This window comes from Cavia porcellus, unplaced genomic scaffold, assembly GCF_034190915.1.
Source record: "Cavia porcellus strain 051 isolate PalLab524CR breed Dunkin Hartley unplaced genomic scaffold, mCavPor4.1 scaffold_17, whole genome shotgun sequence".
In the NCBI taxonomy this organism is placed as follows: Eukaryota; Metazoa; Chordata; class Mammalia; order Rodentia; family Caviidae; genus Cavia; species Cavia porcellus.
This window is the reverse complement of record NW_026947500.1, coordinates 54,001,228-54,023,354: the sequence shown is the minus strand read 5'-3', so window position 1 is coordinate 54,023,354 and position 22,127 is coordinate 54,001,228. Positions and strand designations below refer to the sequence as shown.

Genomic DNA, 22,127 nt, shown 5'->3' with positions numbered 1-22,127 from the left:
TTTAATAAAAATACATTCTGAGTTTTCAGACATCACTAGTATGTTTTCATTTCTTTCATGGGAAAATTTTGAGGTTCTAGTTGGTTAAACAGTTTCCCCCAAATACATAGTAAAGAGAGATACAGCACAACTGAATCTTAACCCATAAGAAAAGAAAAAAGAAGGAAAATATGGACTACAAAAAACCCCCAACAGAAATCATCTTAATCCTCTGCTCCCATGGACATGGAACATAGCCTAATGATTTTAGTGGCTTTAATTTTAAAAGTTTGGGCTTGGATGTGCAGAAAACATAATTTTCTTCTCCTAGGAAGACAACATAGTGTGGAGTTCAGAAGTGGGAGTGAGAGTCCTGGGATCAATGCTGGTTTTATTCCTTCATAAGTGTATATGGTAGCAAGTTAGACAACATTCTTAATCTCTCTGTCATTTTGTTTTCCCTATAATAGTCATATTTATCCCCGTCTTGCAGGTTCACAGGAAGGACTGGGGCTAAAATGGGCTGGGTTGGTGTGCCCATGGTACGAACCAGAGTGTGGCTGAACCTGGATCCCCCAAATCTGCCACCTAATTTCTGGTCAGATGCTCTGAACCATTTTATCCTTGATCAGGAGAAACCCAGGAACTAGGCAAGAGACAAACACTAAATGAACTTTGACAATTTGGGTGTTAGGTGCTGAGAAAGGTGTTGAAATTAGACTAATTCTCACCTTTGATTAAAAGCAGGGAGGTTTTCATGATTCTATAAATCATAAAGATGTAGCAAAATGTTGGGAGATAGAAATTTATCATCAACACAAAATTCATCATCAACCAACTCTTCCACCTCCACTGATAATTTTGGATGAGTTAATCTCTCAGGGTTTTAACCTACCTTCCTAAAAACTGACAATAATAACTGCTTAGTGGGTTATTTTTAGGATTATATAAGATAATATGTGCAAAGTACTCACAGTCTTTCACAGGATGTTTAAGCTGAATGTGCCATGGAAAACCAAATAAAGACTGTGATCAAATTACAAATAACAAAGTAGGTTTGCCTACATTACACAGATAGATCACACAAATATAGTGGATGTAAAAAAAGAAAAGTGGGGGTGGATATTACACCTCACATATGTAAATTTCAAAACACACCAAAACATAGTGTTTTTAAAAAAGTGACCGATTTCTAAATCTCTATGACATGGAAGAATATCTATCATGAATACACTACAGTGGATACCAATAAGGGCAAGGGAAGGAATAGAGGAGGTGGGGAAGACACATGGAAAACAATCAAATAAGATGAGCAAGAGCATTGCTAGTGAAGATCCTTATCAGGAACGTGGAGGTATGGTTTGTTTAATTTTGGATCTGAGGTCCCTTAGTGTTGTTTTTAAGAAACTGTTAGTCACTTGAGACAGAGCCTCCGTGTTTCATGTGCTCAGTAGTTAGTAACTAAAAGTGTGTACATTTATAAGAGTACAGACATTAGGAACACCTTTTTGATATCCTGTTAACCTTTATACCCTGATGTATAAATGATGGGTTGTGAGAGACTAAGAACTCCACTGATCCTGTAAATAAGCTCCACTGTTTTTCAGAGCAGGAAGTGAAGCCCAAGGAGAGGAAGTAGGCCTCTGGTGCGTCCCAGCTATCTAGTGCCTGTGGTAGTGATGGACTCTGTGGAGCTGGAACAATTCTGAGCAGGCCTTTGGAGAGGTTTCATCAGCCCTGGACCCTACAGCAGAGGGACTGAGCAGCCTGAGAAGGGTGTGTGTCATGCGATGTTCGTTTGTCCCTCCCACCTGTGACCCCTGACTGGAGCCTGAGGAAGCCCTGGACTCAAGAGCAGCCTCCACTGCCCTTCCATGAACCTGTGTGGAACCAACATGGCTGCCATGTTTCACAGATGCTCAGGCTTCTTGGGGGTCTCATCACAAGTACAGAACCTGTTACCAGCAGGTTCTTGGTGATTAGACTTTAGGTAGAAAGAAAGTATAAAGGGTCTCACATGGAAGCCAGAAGATATGCCTACTATTTCTAGGTCAGGAGAAAACTTTTGGCTTTGGAGCAAGTCAGTGACTTTGCTGTAACTCAATTATTTATCACCAAAATGATAACCTTGTCAGTCATGTCCAGTCCTCAGAGGTGTGGAAATAGGCACAAATGTTTATGAGCATAAAAAGGTAAGAAAGAAGGTATGAAGATTTTATTACAATAAGTTTTATGAAAGAAATGACAATTTCTTAATTCCTACAGCAAATAAAATTCCTAGTTCTGGCAATGGACAGTAATTTCTTACTAATGTAATTTTAATATTCTCGGAATCAGAGATCAATTGAGGATTCTGCATTAGAAAGTTCCAACCTGAAGAGATTGGGACTGTAGTAATAGGAGGCAAGGACAATGGTTCAAGGACAGCAGTGCTGGGTGTTGAAATCAGGACTCTTGGATGTCTGCCAACAGATAATCTTATCTGTATGGTCTCAGTTTCTCATCCACAAATAAAATAAAGTTCTTTGAGGTAGAATTGTTGCTGAGAATCTATAAGGTATTGTGTATGGAATGTTCTAGGACAGAGGATGCCTTTCTATGCAGTTGAGTTATTGCTCAGAATCTATAAGATATTGTATGTGGAAAGTTCTAGAACAGGAAAGACTCATAAAAAATGTGAATCTGGGCTTCTGTACAAAAACTTCATAGGATCACTTGACCCGAGGCCCTTTTAATGAAAATTCTAGATGGATTTGGAAAATGCTGAGCTGTAAGCGCACAGTATTATGGTGTAACTCAGGTCTGTGCCAGATGGGAACAAGAAGTTTTAGGAAATGGAAAGTTATCATGACTGACATATAAAGCACACTAGACATAATTATCCAGAGTGATTGGTAATGTACAACAAAGAGCATCTAACAGGATGTCTAAAGGTGTCTCTTAGAAGCAGCAGAAGTATTGTGATATTTCTTCCTCTACACACAGAATCACATTGTTAGGTGCTTTAGTGTATGGCATGTAAAAGGGATAACTATCAAATATAGTATATGCTTATATTTAAAAAAAGTGTTACAGTAAAATACACATTACTGTTAAATTCTCGTAAAATTAGCCCACCCCCTTGCATTGAACACACATATCCCTTCCTGTTTGCCATTCTGAAGCAGTTCTCGAAGCCCTCTATTTTGAGTGTCTTTACAAAGTGTGATTAAAAATTTGGCAGAATGCTTCTACTGATTGCTATCCAATGGAAAGGCAACTCATAAAAACATGACATTTTTAAAAAAACGATATGGTGTTGTCATCCACCTTGTTCACTCTATGTGGCATTGTACAGCTTCAGTATCTTCCCTGAAATCAAAATGACCATGAAAGTTAAACAATCTCAGTTAGTTCAGGACACTAACACACCTGTAATAGCCCAGCTGAAGACACTCATAAGAGAGGACTTGCTGGACTGCTTCAGAAATGCTAAAATCGATGGGATGAGTGTGTTCAAAGTGAGGGGGAACCAAAGGGGATTCATGGCAATATGTCTTTCTCTACAATAAATTTTTTTTTTTATTTAAGAGGAAAAAGAGAAAAACACAAAACAAAACAAAGCAGTGTAAGGTTACACATAATACATAACTACAAAAAAAAACATAACAGTAAGAAATCACCTGTTAATAGATTACATAATATCATCTTGGAAATAGTTGCTCAAATCACAGTATCAAAGAATACAAAGTAGACATTCAAACGGAGAGACTGCAAACAGCTGTGTTCAATGATCCAAAAACATTAATATAGTCAGCTATTTAACATCCCTAAATTTTTAAACTTTGAAACCCACTACATTGTTGGGTACACAGCTCGTAAGTAATCATAACAGGGAAGTACTACTTACTTTTTTTCATAACACATAGAGAAAATATAAAAGAATTAACTAGAAATTATTATACAAATAAGCATTATTGCATGACTGGGACAAAAGGTTGAGGTTTTCAAAAAGTGACGTGGAAAGAAGGAAGAAAGAATAGGGGAAAATTTTTAATGTCTTCTTTAGATTCCAAACTTACTCAGTTACTGAAACACAGATAGATACATCTGTATCATCTGTATTTATACCTGAGAGAGACAAATGTCTATTTGAAAAGGTACAGATAAGAGTATAACAAAGTTTATATGAGAGAAATGCATTACCTTTCAGAACAGAAAGTCAATAGATGCTATCTAGAATTGGTGATAATAATTTCTAATAATATTTAACTACCTCTGTGTGCCGACAACTGTTCTATCCCTCTTCAAGATATTAACTTATTTAATATTCAAGACAATGCTGTGGTGTAGCCTTACTTTTTCCATTTTAAGGAAGAGAAATTGAGGCATAAGGAAGTTAAGTGTCTTGTCTGAAGCTCATAGCCAAAGAGTGACAAGATCACGAGATGTAATAAATTACATAGAATTAGGGACAATAAATAATGAAAAAATTTAAAAGACAGTATACCGAAAATGATGACCTTTATCTTTTATTTTATTTTAAAGAGAAAAAATTAAAAATAAAAATAACAATAAAACAGAGTTTCAAAGAGGCTAGTAAGAGAGTAACAATAATAAATGTGTATTGTTATTTTCATAGTAGTTATTCAGAGTGTAAGATATGGGCATGAGATTGTATCCGAACAAATTAGCACAAATCCTTCTTTTCAATGAACTAAGAGAAACTAGCTATAGAATTAACTGTCCTGTATATATATATATATATATATATATATTATTCTTTTTCCTTCCCTTCCTTTCCCCTTTCCCTCATCACAGTTTCTGTTTTCTTTTGAACAGCAGATGATGTCCTTTAAACTGGAATGGTAATGTTTACAGTGGACAGAAAAATTCTTCTATTACTATAGTCTAGGCAATTGTGTCTGCACAACACAAATAATCATATAATGATAAAAAACAATTCAGTGTATGCTATGAGGGAGCAGTGAAGACAAAGAGCAGATTCATCATCCTCCAACTTCTGAAAGGCTTTCCTGAGAAGATGAGATTAAAGTCCTTGTATCTGGAAGGGGTAAAACCAAGGTCAAAGCATGGGAGGTGCAGAAGCAGAATCTCTTCCTAAGAGACTGAGCAGGAGAACTGGCCCAGAGGATGGGGTGGGGTGGCCATAGCAGAGACTCTAGCCCTGTATAAGGATGCCATAAATGCCATCTTGGTCCCTCCCACCCTGAGAATCACATGCTTCTCATCTTCACAGCTCTTTCCACATCTAAACCAGAGTTCCCCTGAATCAGAAGCACCAGCTCCAGGCTCAGATCCACCACACAAGGAGACGCCCAAGGAGAATCAGCCAGTCTCAGTATTTCTGCAAATCAATATCTGTAAATAGGTCCAGAATTGTCACCTTAACTTCTGCCATTGAGAAAAAGTCCTCTCTTTCACTTCTGGGACTTTTGTTTTACCTTAGTCTCACCCTTTGAGCAGTGGTCCACAGTGAGTACATGGCTTGGAGTAATCTCAGCTCAGTCACTGAGTTCATCCTCATGGGCTTTACTGACCACCCCAACCTGTGGATCCCCCTCTTCCTGGTGTTTCTCAGCTTCTACCTTGTTACCCTGCTGGGGAATGTGGGGATGGTTATTCTCATCCGAGTGGATGCCCAGCTCCACACCCCAATGTACTTTTTCCTGAGCCACCTGGCCCTTCTAGACGCTTGCTATACCTCAGTCATCACCCCTCAGATCCTGGCCACCCTGGCCACAGGTGAAATGGTCATCTCATATCTCCAGTGTGCTGCCCAGTTTTTCTTCTTCACCATCTGTGCAAGCACAGAGTGCTTCCTGCTGGCTGTGATGGCCTATGACCGCTACGTTGCTATTAGCAACCCACTGCTCTACACTGTGGCCATGAAGTCCATAATCCGCTGGAGTCTAGTGGTGGGGGCCTATGTTTTCGGGGTGTCAGGGTCCATCCTGCGTACCACATGCACCTTCTCCCTATCTTTCTGTGAAGACAACCGCATCAACTTCTTTTTCTGTGACCTCCCACCCCTGCTGAAGCTTGCCTGCAGTGATACAACAAATGCTGAGATCATCATTGTCACCTTCGGCAACTTTGTGATTCTGGCCAATGCCTTGGTCATCCTGATCTCCTACCTGCTCATCATCAAGGCCATCGGGAAGGTGAAGTCTCCAGGAGGCAGGGCCAAAACTTTCTCCACGTGTGCCTCCCACCTCACTGCTGTGGCCCTTTTCTTTGGGACCCTCATCTTCATGTACATACGGAGCAGCCCAGGCAAGTCCCTGGAAGAAGACAAGGTGGTGTCTGTCTTCTACACCATGGTCATTCCCATGCTGAACCCTCTCATCTACAGCCTGAGGAACCAGGACGTGAAAGCAGCATTCAAGAAGGTCACCGGTAGGTTCCAGGTATCCCACAGCATGTAAACCTGCGGAAAGGTCCTTTTGAGGAGACTTTCCCCAAACTATGCAAGGTGGCTTGGTTTATCCTGAAAATAGCAACATGATATTAGAGCGGGAACTACAGAGCATGTATGCTATCATTTTTTTCTCATGTGGATACATTTCGACACTCACATCAGGCAAATCCTCTAGCCACAGATAGACAAGCAAAGGAGTGTATGGCAATGAGACGAGTCACAAATGTGCTGAAATTATATCCAAGAACTCCATTGAACTTTAGTGTTGTCCTCCTTTCTTACTTCCGGCCCATTCCTGAGCACTCAGCAGTCTCCTGCCACTCTCTGATGGCATCACTTACAGAATCTGAGATCCCAGCGTTCTTCATTTATTTCGTCATATGCCACGGCTTGCCATCATCTTCCTCTTATCTTCCCTCCTATCAGTTACTGTGCTTTTATGTGAAAGATTTATCTGGGGATGCCTGTGAATTGTGCTGAGGGTCTTCCTTTTTACTCCTTTCACAGTATGTAAGTGAACGATCATCTCAATTACCAACCAAGGAGTATGGTACAGACCACAGCGTGGTCTCAAATTGGTTGAAAGAAGATGTTTGAGAACCAGGCACCTTCTCCACTACTATTCAGTGTTCATCCCCATTACCATGTTTTCATTCTTTTTCACATGAGAATAAGAGAATTTGGAAATTGCCTTTTCATTTGGTAACTCATTAGCTTTGTGTTTCCTGCCTCATTGTTATGCTAATATCTTAAAAATGAACTAAGTCACCTAATCTTTGAGAGAATATGGTTTAAGGGCTGTGTCCGGTTTCTTCAGGAGACAGTGAATTGCTCCTTCCTACTGCCTACATCATGAATGGTTCTCACCAAATATGTTGTTTCAAGGACAGCAATGCCAGAGAGCAGGAATGGATACAGAGAGGCAGCTGAAGTATGAAGTATTTTCTCTAGCAATGATTTGATTAAGGAGAAATAACCACAATGCCTTTTTCGTGCTGTAAGACCCTTGCGAGCAGAACCTTTGCTCCATTTAGTTCTAATTCAAAATCTAGAAAAACAGAACTCTCAGTAACAGCTTTTGAGAGAAGATTTATGCTCCATGCCTGTTCTCATTTGTGTTTTGTGGTAACACGCAACAAATAGAGTTAAGTATAAAACTCCAATTTTGCAATGAAGAAAACTTCATGATTCAAAGCATACTAAGAGTATGCAGCCCCAGGCAAGGCACAGAGTTGGACTTGAATGTATTTCCTAATTTTACCTTTTATTCTGTGTGTAGCTATGGGTAAATTCTCAGATCTGAATTAAGAATTATAATTTCTAATTCTAAAAGATGTCATAAAAATTAAATGACAAAAAAGTTGACTAGCATCAGGCAGGTACAGATTGTTCTCTTCTTTGTATTTTCCCTCACTTTCTGATGTCAGTCCTGTGCCTTGTGACAAAGCTGAAAATCATTGTGGACCAATGATGGCAAAGACCAAGAACTGAAGAGTATCAGTTATTCAGCTCTTTGGACCAGGATGATTTCTTGGGGATGAGTTGAACTTATTGGCATTTACTCACAGTCAAAGAGACCCAAAGGGCACCTTTTGTACTGAATATATTTCTTTCTGCCCAAGAACCCCTCTACCCCACTTTGATACAAGCAGTGAATCCTCCTGCTCCCTCCATCTGAAAACAACCTACCACAGAGCCTAAGGTTCATTGATCTGGAAACAAGCACCTGACTCACGTTCAATTTATAAAAAGTTTCTGTAGGCATTAAGAAACTGAACTTGTTAAAAATATTCAGAGGAGGAAAGCAGATTGATCAAAGTAAAAAAAATCCAAATACTTTCTTTTGTGTGTGTGTGTGTGTAGGGGGGAGGCACAAAGTCTTGCTATGTAGTCTAGACTGACTTTGAACTCACTATGTAGCCCAGGCTGGTCTTCAACCCACAACAACCCTTCTGCTCAGGTTCCCTGGTGCTGGGATTACAGGTGTATGCCAGAACATTTGGCTCTTAATTACTACTAAACCTATGAAGAGCTATTTACTTACCTTATTTTCCTTAATAATAAGGAAAAAGACATTTAAAAATCACAATATGCTTGCAGTATGCAAAAATCAAAAGGATGACACCATCTTGCTGACAGAAATGTGTAAAATTGACAGAATACATGGGTTTAGCATCTTTGGAAAAGAGCTAGACATCATCCTTCAGGAGTCAAAGATGCATGTGACCAGTTATTCCGGTGACTTAGCTGTAACTCTCCAGAAACTCTTGGCTGTGAGCAGCAGGACATGGGCACAGAGATTTCATAAAGTGCTGTTGTACTTGCACAAAGCTCAGAGTTCCTGTCTTCAGCATCTCATTCTTGTGGTTATGTTGTGGGTGGGGCCCCCACAACATTGTGTTCAAGGCTGGGTTGCTGATGTGCATCCAGGAAGTGACCACGTCATGGCTTCATCTATGGACCATTCCACTGAGGAAGTCATAATTTTATGGTGTCATTGGGAGGTGATGGAAACAAGAGCTGAGGACTTGTGGAAGAGAGTGGACCCTTGGGAGTGACATGGGCTGTGTCTGGTTGGCCTCTCTGTCTTCCTCTCTGCCTGGCAGCCACACAATGAGCACCTTTGCTTCACCATGCTTTCTTCCTCTTCATGATGCTCGACTTCACCAGAGCCTCAAAACAAGGGAGCCAGCTGACTGTGAACTGAAACCCCCAAAACCATGACCCAAAATAAACCATTGTCATTTAAACTGTTTTCCTCAGATATAGTGTTACAGTGATGGAAAACTAACACAGGGCTAATGCAGAGTGTGGGAACAATTTCTTTGTGTGAGACAGAAGTAAGAACCATTTCTCTGCTTAAAGAAAACAGCTAAAAACATACACTCACACACACATACACACACAGGGGATACATTGTCAGGGACTGATATACACAGGTGAAAAACTTTTAAATTAAAAAGGAAATGACTATATCCACTGAAAAGCTATACCAACAAGGGCAGAGACCTCCTAGGGGAAAAGACCTCCTAGAACCTGAAGAAGAAAAGGATTCCATTTATTGTGGTTTGATAGTGACTGTCTGGATATTTGTTTATGTTTTAAAATGATAACTGAATCCATTTTCTGTGTATATATGTATGCAGGTGTACCTCTATGTATTTATATAAAATAATTTGTAGTCTAGGTGTCTGAAGCCCCATGCAGGGTGAAGAGCTGAGCCGTGGGTCCTGTGCTCCTGTGAGGTAACACCACCCTTTTCCCTTGGCAGCACAGCGGGATTTCAAGGTCCTTGCCTGACTTGGCTTTTCTCTTATCAGCTGTTGTTACCAATTTGTTAGTGATTTGCTACCATAAAGCAGTACTACTTGCATAGTTCAGGAATAAACTCAGGGTCTTTCATACCAAGCTATATCTCCAACCCTTTTTTATTTATAGTTTTGAGGTCAGGTTTTGAGGTATCCATGCAGAGCAGGATATGGAGGACTGAAGACCTCCTGTGTCTGTGGCTTCCTCAAAGTGGTGATACTCTGATTGGAGGAAGTGGCATCTGTTAGCCAACCAATAGGTGAAAGCAACCTGCTCAAAGCCTTAGTAACTGGGTTTACCCTGTCCCTTTGTCTGGACTATAGCTGTCCTCCACACCGCTCAAGTCACCTGTACTCCTGCGGTGACCTCAGGTGAGACACTCACCGCTCTGCCTCAGCTTCTTCATCTGGAGCACAGCAAAGAAGGTTTGCATTTCTCTCATTTTATTTCTGGTACTGAAATAAGTGGGATGGAGCTGACAGGGCTTTTTCCCTGAAGAACACAATGGAAAGCATAGAAAATGCTGTCTCTTGGGGTCTGACCCTGAGTCTCCTGAACCTTTTAATCCCCAGGCCTGCTGTTTGCTGCACAGATGGAGAGCGAGGTGGGTATAAAACCCTGTAATCAGTCTAACTCAGAGAAGCCAGTTTCACCCCAAAGCTGAAAGCCTTGCCTCATGCATTAAAGTGAAATTTACTCATAAGTCTGGGCTGAAACAATGCAGGCTAAGAGCCGGTAAATATTTAATGTGGATTGTACAGAAAAAGAGTTTCTTTCACTTATCCATAACAAAATTGTACACGGCATTGTCTTAGGTGACATCTACAAGTTGATAAAACCATAGAAGGATTCAAGGGGATCAGAAAACTCTGTTAGTCACAAACAAGGTGACCCTAATTGGCTTGTTTGAGCAAGAACAGGTGGCTCACACAAGGGAACCAGAAGGACACAAAGTCTGGATTTTACATAGCAACATGGCCTAAATCCAGGCACACTTCTGGTTCCACTACCTTTTGGAATTTTGTGCAAAAGTGGATTTCCACCATATGCGTAATATCGATCCAAGGAGTGCTAAAGAATTGTATTTTCTATATATTTCAGATTCGTGTAGCAGAAATCTTCTCAGACCTGCTCTGAAGACATGAGAAAATGTTAAATGTGCTTCTTAGAAGTTTTCCTCAAAAAGACAGAAAGCACTCTTTTCCTAGGAGGTAGTATAAATTACCATATTATTTGGGAAATAAAATATATTCTAGTGACTGCTGAATGTGCTTTTCAAATTACTGAAGTTAATCTAGGTGTTATCTCTGACTTTTTAGACAAGGTATTTATCTTCTCAAACATTTTCATTCTGTGTTCTATCAAGCAGAATTAGGAATACATACCTTGCTGAGGCAGTAATCCTTAACCAGTATAATACATGTAATTGGCATAGAGGTTTGCTGCTCCCCTGAACTATGCTATCAGCACGTATTCAAAACATCAATGGAGAACAGACCCAGTGCCCTCCAAGGTCCTAGTTGGTGAATTTAGAGAAAAACGTTTGTAACAAGAGGAGATAATGCAGAAATGAATGTCAGTGTTGGTGTACTTTTTTTTTTTTTTATTTAAGAGGAAAAAGAGAAAAACACAAAACAAACCAAAGCGGCGTAAGGGTACACGCAATACAGAACTACAAAACAAAACAAAACAAAACAAAACAAAAAACCATAACAGTAAGAAATTACCTGCTAGTAGATTACACACTATTTTCTTGAAAATAGTTCCTCAAATCACAGTATCAAAGAACACAAGGTGGACATTCAAACAGGGAGACTGCAAACAGCTGTGTTCAATGTTCCAAAAACATTGATAAAGTCAGCTATTTAACACCCCCAAACACACTTGCTGTTATATCCGTTAGAGCTCTTTTTCTTTTTTTTTCCCTCTCTTTTTTACAACAAAATTTACACATCTTGGATTTTATTACTCCTTAGTGCTTATTACTTTCTTTGGGGGGGGGGAAGAATACAGTCAAATATGGCAAAACAAAGCTGTCAGTCAATACCAAGGATAGACATAGCACATGGTGTAGAACAGAGTACAAGTTTATCAACAATGGTCACTGTGAATAGTGAATTAAAGGAGGGAAGATTTATTTTGGTTTGTGGTTTCAGAGGCTTCAGTTCATGATCAGCTGAGTTCACTGATTTTTGGTCTATGGTAGGGCAGAAACTTCATGACAGAAAGATGTAGAGTGAAAACTACTCACCATGTGGCACTCAGAAAGGAGACAGAGAGAGAGAGAGAAAGAGAGAGAGAGAGAGAGAGAGAGAGAGAGAGAGAGAGAGAGAGAAAGAGAAACAGAGAGAGAGACAGAGACAGAGACAAAGACAGAGAGACAGAGAGAGAGAGATTGATTCTGGGTTATGCCCCTACCTCTTCTGACGAGGCTTCACCTTCTGTCAGCCTATTTAACTCTGAACTGACTGATGGATTATGAGATTATTATTTTTATGACCTAATCATTAGCATTTTATCCCTGGTTTCCAAAATCTCACAATCATTTCATTATGCAAAATTCATTTAGTTCAGCTCCAAGGGTTCCCAACTTCTCATGGTTTCCAGTGTTGTTTAAAAGTCTAAATCCCAAGTTTTCTCTGAAATTCAAGGCAAATTCTTGGATGTGAGCTCCTGTAAAATCAAAAGAGAAAGTTACATATGTTCCAACATATAATGGCACAACACGTATGAGATAAATATTTTTATTCCAAAAGGTAGGGGTAAGAAAATGCCAGAATGGAATCAAACCAAATCTAGACAGAAATCCACGAGGACAAACACTAAGTTCAATGCACACCATTTTGGTTTGATGCGACTTCCGTAGAATCCAGGTAGCCTTGCTCTACAGACTTACTAACTGCAGCCTCCATGGCTTCTCTCTTGGCCTGGCCCTGCTCTCTGCCTCCAGCTTCCTGTCCCGTGTTCCCGGCATCTCTCACTTCCTTAGGTCTCCATTGCAGCTTCAGCTCCACTCTCACAGTTTCATGCGGTGCCCTTTTAGAGGGGCTTATGAGGGCTCTGGTCCTGTTGCATGTTGCCAGGCCTCTCATGGTTCTCTCTGAAATCTAAGCAAGTGTCCACAGCTCTGCAACTACTGCCATCAGCTTGCCTCCACAACCAGCCTTATAAGGACAACATCAATATATGATGTCAAACTGAGTAGTGGCTGAGCCCACACTGACCATGGCTGCAGTGGCCTCCAATAGCCAATGTGAGAGCATATTTCTCTGTGTTCCCTGAATGAGGAGGGTACCCCAGGGCTCATTTCTCCAAGCAAAGCCCTCCTGAGAAGTTCATATTTTGTGTCCGTGAGTTTGTGATGGTGGAGTCTGGCCAGCCCCTTACATGGCCTCAAAGCTACTTTCCTATGGTCCAAGTACAAAGCTCTTTGCTTTTTAATTAGGGACACTAATCTCTTCAGCAGCCACCTCTTTGCCCACCCTGATTTTATACATCTGTTGTGATCAAACTGCTCCGCTTTTTGCTTTGGATTCTCACTGTAATTCCAAGTAGTCAGAACTATGACACAGTGTGCATACTGTGCTGTTTTGAAGCTTCCTCAACTAGATTTGTTAATATGTTACATTCAAACTCAGCATCACGTGGAGTCTCAGAGCATGGACAAAATGCAGACAAGTCATTGCCAGAATGCCATCTAAAATGTCACCCAAAAGACACGCACGGTGAAGATTTTGTTCCCAGATTATGGGCTTTCAAATCGATTGGCTCACAAAAGTTCTATTTCATTAGCTGATTAATCCATCAATAAGGTCATAGTTGGATGGCCTTGTCAGGCGGTGATGGAAACAAGAGATAGAGCCTCCAGTCATTCTAAGTGGAGTCCTCATTCTCATCTAAAATCTCTGGGCACGTTCTTTGCTGTCTGAATTCCTATTGGCATTCTAGTCTGTCAAGATCCCATGAGAACTGTCCACTGCACTCTGCTATAAACTTCCCTCTGAAAATTGTGTTCGCTGTATGCTGCAGATTCTGGAATGTATTGATTCCATTCTTGTGATTCTAGGAAATTTTAAATTTCTTTCCTAATTTCATCAGTGATCCATTGGTTATTCAATACTGCATTGTTCAATCTGCATATGGTTGTATAGTTTCAGTAGTTTCTTTTGTCTTTTTCTTGTTTCATCCCATTTTTATCTGATAACAATTTCAGTTTTTTGTGCTTGTGAAGAAAGACTTTGTGATCTAAAATACGGTCTGTTTTGGCCAAAGTTCTATGAGCTGCTGAGACCAGTGTGTTATGCAGCTTGTGGGTGGAACACCTTCAGGTCGTTAAGTCTGTTTGATTTATAGTATAGGTTAACTCTGATATTTCTTGTCATTTTTTTTTGTCTGAATGAGGCATTTTTTTTAGTGAGAATGAAGTACTTATGTCACCTGTCATTATTGTCTTGGGGCCTGTCTGTCCTTTTCTATCAAGCACTCTTTATTTTATGAAGTAAGAGGCACCAATATTCATGACATACGTATTTGTAGTCATATCGTCTGATGCATGGTTCCTTTTATCAGTATGTAGTGACCTTTGTTTCTTCTGAATTATTTTGACTTTAAGTCAACTTTTTTCTATTCTCCTGTGAAGTTTTCCATCAGTTTTCGCTTTTTTGCTTAAACGTGGCTATGTTTCATAACTTCATGAAGGTCCATACTGTTAATTCCATGGAAACAAAAAAGTTATTTCTGAGCTCCTTAGTTCAAATACTTTAAAAAGAGAATTTAAATTTTCAAGTTCCTTATCTCTTGAGGAAAGAAGTGCATAAATTAAAAATCTTAGGCCATAGTAACATAGTTACTATCTGCTGTGTCTAAAAGAAGAGTTATGTGACAGAAATATACATCACATGCTTTTGAACTGGGCTATTTTTGGGGTGGCATTATGATATCTTTTTCAGGCTTGCTATTATTGTGGTTATAACTCATTTTGAAACTTCCTAGGGTAGACGTATTGAATTGTGACTCATATATATTAATTTGTTTTATGATTTAGTAACTCCTACCCTTGATGTAGTGTTAACTATTTTTGTTTAGCCATTAAGCTGTATGTGTGTCTATAAATTACAAGTTACAGAATTCATGGTTTAGGATATTCCTAACATTCCTAGTATCTTCAAAGGCCTTATTTGTGATTACCATTTCTGAATCATAAGATCATACATAGAAGTTTCTCTGAGGCTCTTATATGGCTTCTCTGGGTAGATATAAGATGAAAGAAGAAAAATAGATGTTGTATAACTTGATATATAAGAGACAGTAGAGCAATAAAGCAGAAACCATAGCCTATGGAGTAAAACTGAGTGTTACAATTTAGATATAAAATGTCTCCCATGAAAAACTCATTCAAATGTTTTTCATTTTGCCAGAAAGTCAGGTACTTTGCATCAGGACAAGAGGGAAGATAGCTTTAGGATATCTCAGGAATCAGAGAGATCCCATCCTTCACAAACTCAAAAGTGCAAAATTGAGACACTTTGTAGTGAGAAGAGAGTCCAAAGATGTATTTTTGAGAAGGGTCTTCACTGGAATTTATTCACTGAGATTTGGTTCACAGTTCTTAGGCATCCATACACTCAGAAGCCTCTTTAGATATGATCCAACTGGGTCCAGTTACTGTTTGAGCTGGAAGCAGAGCTTAACATTATCCACATGATGCTGGTTTTATGGGCATGCAAAATTCAGAGTCATGGGGTCTGCGATTCTTTTTTTTAAAATGTTATTTAAAAGGAAAAAGAGAAAAAAAAAACAGAACAAAACAAAGCGGTGTAAGAGTACAAGTAATACAGAACTACAAAAAAAAAAAAAACAGTAAGAAATCACCAGTTAATAGATTACATATTATCATCTTAGAGATAGTTGCTCAAATCACATTATCAAAGCATACAAAGTGGACATTCAAACAGTGAGACTGCAAACAGTTGTGTTCAATGATACAACCAAAAACATTAATATGGTCAGCTATTTAACACCCCTAAACACACTTGCTGTTGTATCCTTTAGAGCTCTTTTTTTCCCTCTATTTTTACAACAAAATTTACACATTTTGGGTTTTATTACTCCTTAGTTCTTATTACTTTTTTGGGGGGGGTCTGCGATTCTTCCACCCAGATTTTTGGAGGAAGCCTGGGAGACCAGGCAATGTGCCCCCAGAAGGCAGTGTGGGAAGCTGGGAGAGTGGAGCTGAAAGTGCAGTGGAGACCCCAGAAAGATGGAAAATACAGGAGTGTGGGTCATCTGGGAAAAGCCACAGGCAGTGAGCTGAGCCACACCAAGAGAGACCATAACAGCTACAAGGAGCAGTGCCCTAGGGGCAAGGCTGCCCAACCACTTTGGAGCTATGCCTCACCAGAATTGCCCCTGGCCATGGAACAACAGAATCTAATACATTTCCTGCTGGGTTTTAGTCTTTCTTTGATCTGTTTACTTTCTATCCCCTTGTTTCTCTCATCGCGAAAGAGAATGATTATCCTGTACCATCATATGTTGGAAGTGTTTTCCCTTCTTTCAACTTACAACCTCATGCTTCTCAGGCAGGCACTTATGCCACTAAGCTAAAATTCTGTCCCTCATAGTAACCTTTTTGAGAAGGGTAGCCTAAGGATCCATTTCACCATGATTGTCCCATGAGATGCTCAATGGGCATCTATATCCATGATCCAAGAGAGCCCAGAGACTGCACCAACCAGCAGCAGATTCTGGCATCATGATAATTAGTGGCAGGCTGGAATAGATGAGATAACTTTAATAGTCATTTCCAAGTTTATAATTCTGTGTCCCTAGGAAACACATGCCAAGAAGATTCTGCAGACAGAGGATGGCAGATAAATAACAAGTGGGAAAAAAAGCAGAGATGAATCAGTTGAATGAGGATGATAGTCAAAAATGGGAAAAAATGATCTGGCAAGTGTAGCAAGCACTTGGTGACATCTTCCAGCTGTGAATTTTCCACTATAGTAACCACATCTTGTTCATCAAACATTTGAGGACCTGAAGGAAAGATGGGTCAAAAGAACTTGTTATTTAAAGTAACAGCCTCTCAAACCTAGCCCATCTATAGCCTTTCAAATGGTAACTTTCATATGCCTTTTTTAGAAGTTTAGAAATCGGCATAAGAATGAATATGGTGCAGAACCAGACACAAATGTGTCCTCTCCTAGTGATTTGCTTGAGGTTTTCTGCGGGTCTGAAGATGAGGAGCCCAGAAAGGATGATCATAGCAGTTAGGTGGAGACCCCAGTATTAGAATCCATGGTATCTCTGGGTCTCAGTCTCTTTCATTTAGTGTCATAATAGCCACCCTAGACAGGTAAGAAACTAGATTCTGGGTGGGGAGTTGTAACTCCACTGAGAATATGATGTTGTGCCCACAGTTCAAATGTTGGACTTCTTTTTTTATTATTTTAGCCTTAATTCTGAAAAATAACAAGGCAGTTTTTTAAACCATAATAGTCATACCGTTCCTGGGTTTATATGCTATATTCTGATCACAGGATACAAGAACTCTCCTGTCACTCAGTGTGTTTAAAACTATTCAGTACCACTAAGTGCAATCAAAACCACATACCTGTCTGGAATTCTTCACACTTTACTTGCCTCTTACTTTGAGACAGAGACCTCAGAGCTGCGAAGCTTTGACTTTACTGGACACTGGATTTCAGGAGTCTGCTGCTCATGGTTAGTTGCCTCACTTATGTGCACCTTGGGGTGAATTTTAGTCTGCATGGCATATACTTTTAAAGAAATGTTTTTCATTTGTAATGGACATATGATAATTGTACAAATTTATAGATACATACATTCTCTCTTAATATAACATATACTCTTACCATTTTAGTCTGAATCAGAGAAGAGAAATAAATTTTTTTGAATGGTTATGATTTGCCAATTTGGTGTCTCATATTACTGACTTGTGTACATTGCTGCTCTGGAATAATTCCCCTCCCCAGTTTCATAAATCCACTGGGTGAGGAGAGACTGGAATTGGAGCCTTGGGAAGCATATGGAGACACCAGGCCAATGGATGAGTCCACGGCCCTCACCTCTTGCTGAGGGAGAATTGTGCACTGAGGTACTCTTATGTGGTGCTGGGCTATAACAACATGGCAGAGGGCATGATAATGACTAAAATGAAATTGATTTTTATATGGTTGGATGTGGCTGTTCTGGATTTTATATTGGTCTGAGGTAAGGCAATTATTTAACTGAACCGAGCTACTGAGCAGCTGAGCTGTGGGCCTTCTTACTCTGTCTTCTTATTGATAGTACTATATCCTGCTTTTTTATGAAATTCTGTTTTGCTTTTTCCACCTCTTCGCTCTCTAAACTTTAAATATTCCTAAGTTCTACCTTTTAGAAGATGATTCTAAATTCTATTTTGTCTAGTCTAACAGCTCACCAATCAAAAAAGTTTATAAAATAATTGCTGATGCATATTTTCATGTTTTTTCTCACTGGTTTCTTTTTCAAATATCTCATTGTTGGTTAGTAACCACTTATTTTTGTTTATTTTTCCTTTTGTTTCTGAGGCTTCAGGAATCATGTTCCCCAAATCCTGTCCATTTCCAAAGCCCTGAATTTTTCCCCTTTGTTTTCCTCTGGAAGTTTTGGACTTTTAGGTCCTACATTTTAGTGTTTAATTCTTTTTGAGCTGATTTTTTAAGCTAGTGAGAAAAGGTTCAGTTTCATTCCACTGAATGTAAATGTCCAATTTTTTCAGAATCTTTTCTCCAATCTGTGTTCTAGCATCTCTGACCAAAATTAGCTGTGGATGTGTGGGTTGAGTCCTGGGGACTAAAGAAGTAAAGTATCATTTTTAAAGGACTTCTTTATGTAAAACATTTATGATCTCTATTTTAACACCTTGTAACCTAAATTTAGAATAAAACTTTTTACTAAAGCAATCTGTAACTGACATCAACTTGATAAAGTGTATTTCCATAAATCAAAATTTTAAAAAACCTTTACTTTTAATCCTTATTTGATCTCTTCAAAAATTCAGAAATTATTCACAGCTGTCTTTATTTAATAATGCTATAATTATCTGCATAATTATGTAAATTATGGGAGGCTTAGGAATGTTAAGATATTAGGCACTACAGGTCAAAATCTACATTCAGTGATGGTTTGACTTCCTAGTATCAAGATTGCTAAAAGTCTAGTCTGAGGTGTTTTCTCATAATTTCCCCAAACCCCATAAATTAAAAAAAATTTAAATTTTATTGTAAAGAGAATAAAACAAAAGAGGAGAGAACAAAGCAATCAGAACAGAACAATATATGCAAGCAAGATTTCAACACAAGCCAACCCGATATTTATAGTAACTACCATAATGTCTCTTTCTTTGAAACAGTGGAGCATATCTTCACATACAATAGTATCAAACATAACAAAATAGTGTAAAACCATTCGAGAGAATGAAAGTATTACAGGGCATTCAGAACCAAATAACAGAAAATGAACAATGGTTACTATAATATCTCATTTTTAATAAAACATTTGTTTATAATGTCACACACATTAAAATCCAATAAGACACAACATGACAGAACCAATGGAAACAGAAGAACAAAAGCATGGTAGGACTTCAAAACAAGATGATATTAAATCAGCAATGGCTGCCATAATAATTGTTTTCTTAAAAATAGCTGTTCATACCACCACACATAATAAAATCATACAAAACAGAATAAAATCATTCGAACTAATGATTGCAAACATTATAAGGCTTCAAAGCAATGTAATGGGGAATCATTATTACCACAATATCTTATGTACTCATCAATTCTTACACTAGGGAGACTAAATGGTATTTATGCATGTGAGTTTGACTCATTTTGCTTATGAATATGGTCTCAAGTTGCATCCATTTATTTATAACTATATCAATGTGATTATTCGTTATAGCTGAGTAGTACTCCACTGTATAAAAATACCTCAACTTTTTATCCATACCTCAGTTGACGGACACTTAGGTTGTTTCTATGATCAGGCTGTTACAAATTGTGCTGCTATAAACATGGGTGCACATATATTATTGTGGTTTGATGTTTTCAGTTCTTCTGGGAATATTCCTAGAAGTAGAAAAGCTGGGTCGAATGAGACTTCCAATCCCAGCTTTTTGAGGAACCTCCAGACTGACCTCCACAGTGGTTGCACCAGTCTTCACTCCCACAAACATTTGTGCAGGAGAGTTCCTTTATTCCCATAGCCTCTCCAGCATTTATTATTGGTAGTTTTCTTGATCCTGGCCATTCTTTCTAGAGTGGGATGGAATCTCAGTGTTGTTTTAATTTGAATTTCTCTAATGACCAGTGATGACAAACATTTTTTCATGTATTTATTTGCCATTTGTATTTCTTCATCTGAGAACTGTGTATTCATCTCAGTTGCCCACTTTTGGATTGGGTCTTTGAATTTCAGGGGTCTGATCTTTTTAAATTCTTTGTATGTTTAAGACAGAAGATCTTTGTCTGAGGAACAGTTCACTAAGATTTTCCCCCAATTTGTGGGTTTTCTTTTCACTATGCTGGAGATTTCTTTTGACATGCAGAAACTTTTAAATAAGATGTGATCCCAGTTATTGATTCTGGGAAGTATTTCCTATGTGGTTTGATTTCTGCTCATGAATTCTCTGCCTACCCCTATGCCTTCAAGATTTTTATATAATTTGTCTTCCAACACATTTAGTGTTTCTGTTTTAATATTCAGATCTTTGATCCATTTAGATTTTAGTTTAGTACATGGTGATGGGATGGGTCTAGTTTTAGTTTTTGGTGTATGGAGAGCCAGTTATTCCAGCACCATTTTTTAAAGAGACTGTCGTTCTTCCAGTGAACCTGCTTGGCTCCTTTATTAAAGATAAGGTGGTTGAGTGTGTTTGTAGTTGTGGTTGTATCTTCTAATCTATTCCATTGATCTTCGGCTCTGTTTTGATTCCAGTACCATGTTGATTTTACTACTGTTGCTTTGTAGTATAACTTCAAGTCAGGGATTGTGATGCCTCCTGCTTTGTCTTTGCTGCTTAGAATTGCCTTTACTATTCTAGGTCTCTTCTGGTTCCAGATGAAATTTAGGAGTGATTTCTCTAGATTGATGAGGTATGTTGATGGTATTTTCATTGGGATTGCAATGAATCTGTATAAGAGATTTGGGAGAATGGCCATTTTCACAATATTCATTCTTCCTATCCATGAACAAGGGATGGCTTTCCATTTCCTGAAATCGTCTTCAATTTCTTTTTTCAGGGTATTATGATTTTCCCTGTATAAGTCTTTTACTTCTTTCATGAGATTAATTCCTAAGTATTTCATTTTTTGGATGCTAGTGTGAAAGATGTAGCTTCTCTTATTTTTCTCTCAGTGATTTTGTTGCTAGTGAATAGAAATGCTATTGAGTTTTGAGTATTGATTTTGTATCCAGCCATATTGCTGAATTTATTTATTATATCTAGGAGACTTTCAATGGAGTTTGGGGTATCTTCTATGTAGAGTATCATGTCATCTTCTAATAATGATAATTTAACTTCTTCTTTTCCTGTCTTTATCCCTTTTATTTCTCTCTCTTGTCTAATTGCTCTGGCTAGTATTTCCAGTACTATGTTGAATAGGAGTGGTGATAAGGGACATCTTTGTCTTGTGCCTGATTTTAAGGTAAAGTCCTTCAGTTTTGGCCATTTAATATGATGCTGGCTGTTGGTTTGTCCAATTTTCTGTAATTTTCTTATCATGAATGAGTGTTGGATCTTATTCCAATATTTTATTTGGAATTTTTGCATCTGTGTTCATTAAAGAGATTTGCCTGTAGTTTTGTTTTTTAGTTGGGCCTTTCTCAGGTTTTGGTACTAGAGTTATATTTGCTTCCAGGAATGACTTAGAAAGAATTGCTTCCCTTTCAATTTCATTGAAGACTTTGAGGAGTGTTAGCATTAAGTCTTCTTTGTATTTCTTGTAGTCATGAAGTTCTTTAGTTATTCTTTGTCATGGAAAAATCTTATTTCTCCATCCATTTTGAAGGATAGTTTTTCAGGTTACATTAGTCTGGGTTGGAAGTCATTTTCCTTTAGGATTTAAAATACTTCACTCCATGCTCTTCTTGACTTCATTGTTTGTGTTGAGAAGTCTGCTGTGATTCTGATAGGTTTTCCTTTGTAGGTGATCTGTCTTTTTTAACAGCTTTTAATATTCTGTTCTTAAATTGGATTTCTAAGTTGGTGATTATTATAGGTTTGCATATAGTTTTATTTTGGTTATGGCTATTTGGAGTTCTATATGCTTCACTAATCTGTATGTCAGTTTCTATTCTCACGTTTGGGAAATTTTCAGCTATTACTTCTATAAAGAGCCTCTTGATATGATTTGTGTGGTCACCT

At 38.6% G+C, this 22,127-nt stretch overlaps 1 protein-coding gene across 1 annotated transcript; it reads left to right on the top strand.

Moving 5' to 3' along the window:
• The first annotated feature begins 5,462 nt into the window (after positions 1 to 5,462).
• On the top strand, positions 5,463 to 6,407 carry LOC100726091 (olfactory receptor 9I1-like). Its single transcript, XM_003464233.1, has one exon. It carries the CDS (start codon positions 5,463 to 5,465, stop codon positions 6,405 to 6,407), a length of 945 nt encoding a protein of 314 aa, XP_003464281.1.
• Positions 6,408 to 22,127: the final 15,720 nt, after the last annotated feature.